Below are 1,967 nucleotides of genomic sequence, written 5' to 3'. Positions count from 1 at the left end.
TCCGAACCAACCGCTAAACAAGTACTGCATTCAATATTGCAAATTCATAGGTTTTGCTATACAGAATTGATCAAAATTATGATAACTTACATAATTAAACAGACATTGTTGCTGATCTTAACAAGAGAATAGCAACATGCATTAAATCTCCACCAATCCCCACAAAAAACACCACATTTAACATCATCACTCCAAGCTTTAGTCGAAAATGTACGAAGCTATGCCTAAATATGAACATTTCAACCAATGATAGGCCAAAATTTCAGCATTGCGATGCAAGAAACCGCTAACATAGCATCAAAAAGAAGAGAATATAAAAATTTATGTGATGCACAAATAAATGGGGATTGAACCTTTTGCTTATTATGATTCAGGATTTAAGGTTTAGATGTTGGGCTCCATACTTTCTTAAACTGGCCTATATTTGCTCTTCCTTTTGTATAAATGTATTGTTGTATGTTCTATGAAGAAAGAGGGAATACATGCAGAAGAAGATCAAACCACCGGCCAAACATACTCATCTGATAAGAGTTTGGGAATTTATGTCGAGACAGACTCTTTCTGGAGGTTCCTCTTCTGGTATCTGACACGAATGCAGAATTAGAACAAAAGACAACACAGTTTATGGAAAACTGAAAACTCATTTAAGACTTAACACGTTCAAAGATTTCACATTAATGATATAAAGCAGAAACATCAAATGGCACTTACATACCACCCAATTCCTATGTATTTACATATCTAACACCTAATCATTACTTTTTACATTTATACCAACCGAATCATTCATATCACGTCAAAAATATAATCATTTTAACTTTTCAAAAGTGAAATACAACTAAAATCCATGTTATTCTTCTATCAGGGTGATGAAAACACCAATAAAAAAAACATCGCATGGTCAGCGAAGGCACTCATTATCATGATATCGGCTATCACTATGGTCTCCACAATAGTCAATGCGCGGATAGTCTATAGAATGACATACGATTAGGACTGTGGGCAAGTGTCAATGTACCGAGATTAGATTATCAAGATGAAAATTCAGTAGATACAAGAGGTGCGGGTGGTAGTTTGCGTACATTGTCGATCATGCAAAGACTAAATATGTGGGGGTAAGACATGCCATGGGAATGACACTAGGATACATAAAGTTAGCATTGGAGCACTTGTTTAAGCATTGGCGGAGCATGCATATTGTAGTGTCAGTAATGTTAAAATTATTGCCATTGGGTTTATGGGTGTTTGGTAGCTATCACTAATGACAAAAATTATTTTCACACTTAATTGATTCCACTATCATAGTTTAGATTCAATAACTTGTATAATTACTAAATCTTTCTTTGTGATCAACCACAACTTTATTAGCATGCTGGCAATAAATAAAAAAAAATGAAATAATAGTGAATGCTTTTACAAAAAAAAGGGACTTCTAAGAAGTTGAAATAAATAAATCAAGCATAAGAAAACCAATTTATATTAGTGAATTGATAAGATGAGAAATAAATCCTTGGTGAGTATTAGTTCTTATAAAACATAAAAAAAATAAAGATGAAAAGTTATTAAAATGTAGAGTAAGGATAATCATATGCAAAGAGCAAGCGGAAATTTTTTGTTAAATTCTGATAAGTAAAAAAGGATGCAGGAAATTTGAGAAGCATTAATTCGGAATAAAATTATAGTATTTTTAATGGAAATTTTGTTAAATTTCGAGTATTAGAAATAGTTTTGTAATGCTGACAAGCTTTAAGCTGGAATACAAGGCTAGTTTTTTATGAGGATGATTTTACCCACCAGAGATATTGTTGAATAAGTTCACCCAATTCACCATTCACACCAATGGGGGCGAAGATCAGTCGAACAATAATCCACATATGTTGGGTAGCTTCCGCAAGATGAACAGACACAAAATAATGTCTAGAAAAGCAAATGAATATCTATATATATATATATATATATATATATAT

General features: G+C 32.4%; 1 protein-coding gene across 2 annotated transcripts in view; it reads right to left on the bottom strand.

Moving 5' to 3' along the window:
• Positions 1 to 1,967, bottom strand: part of LOC110023551 (zinc finger CCCH domain-containing protein 46) — a 33,994-nt gene continuing 32,027 nt past the window's right edge. Inside the window, exon 11 of one of the 2 annotated variants that reach the window (XM_020723029.1) lies at positions 1 to 583. In XM_020723029.1, the coding sequence (XP_020578688.1) occupies positions 518 to 583 (66 nt within the window). In that variant the 3' untranslated portion in view covers positions 1 to 517. The remainder of the gene's footprint in view (positions 584 to 1,967) is intronic. The other variant, XM_020723030.1, reaches the window with a different exon arrangement.

Source organism: Phalaenopsis equestris, unplaced genomic scaffold, assembly GCF_001263595.1.
Source record: "Phalaenopsis equestris unplaced genomic scaffold, ASM126359v1 Scaffold000224, whole genome shotgun sequence".
In the NCBI taxonomy this organism is placed as follows: Eukaryota; Viridiplantae; Streptophyta; class Magnoliopsida; order Asparagales; family Orchidaceae; genus Phalaenopsis; species Phalaenopsis equestris.
The sequence above is the reverse complement of the archived record's forward strand: the minus strand, read 5'-3'. Positions and strand labels throughout refer to the sequence as shown.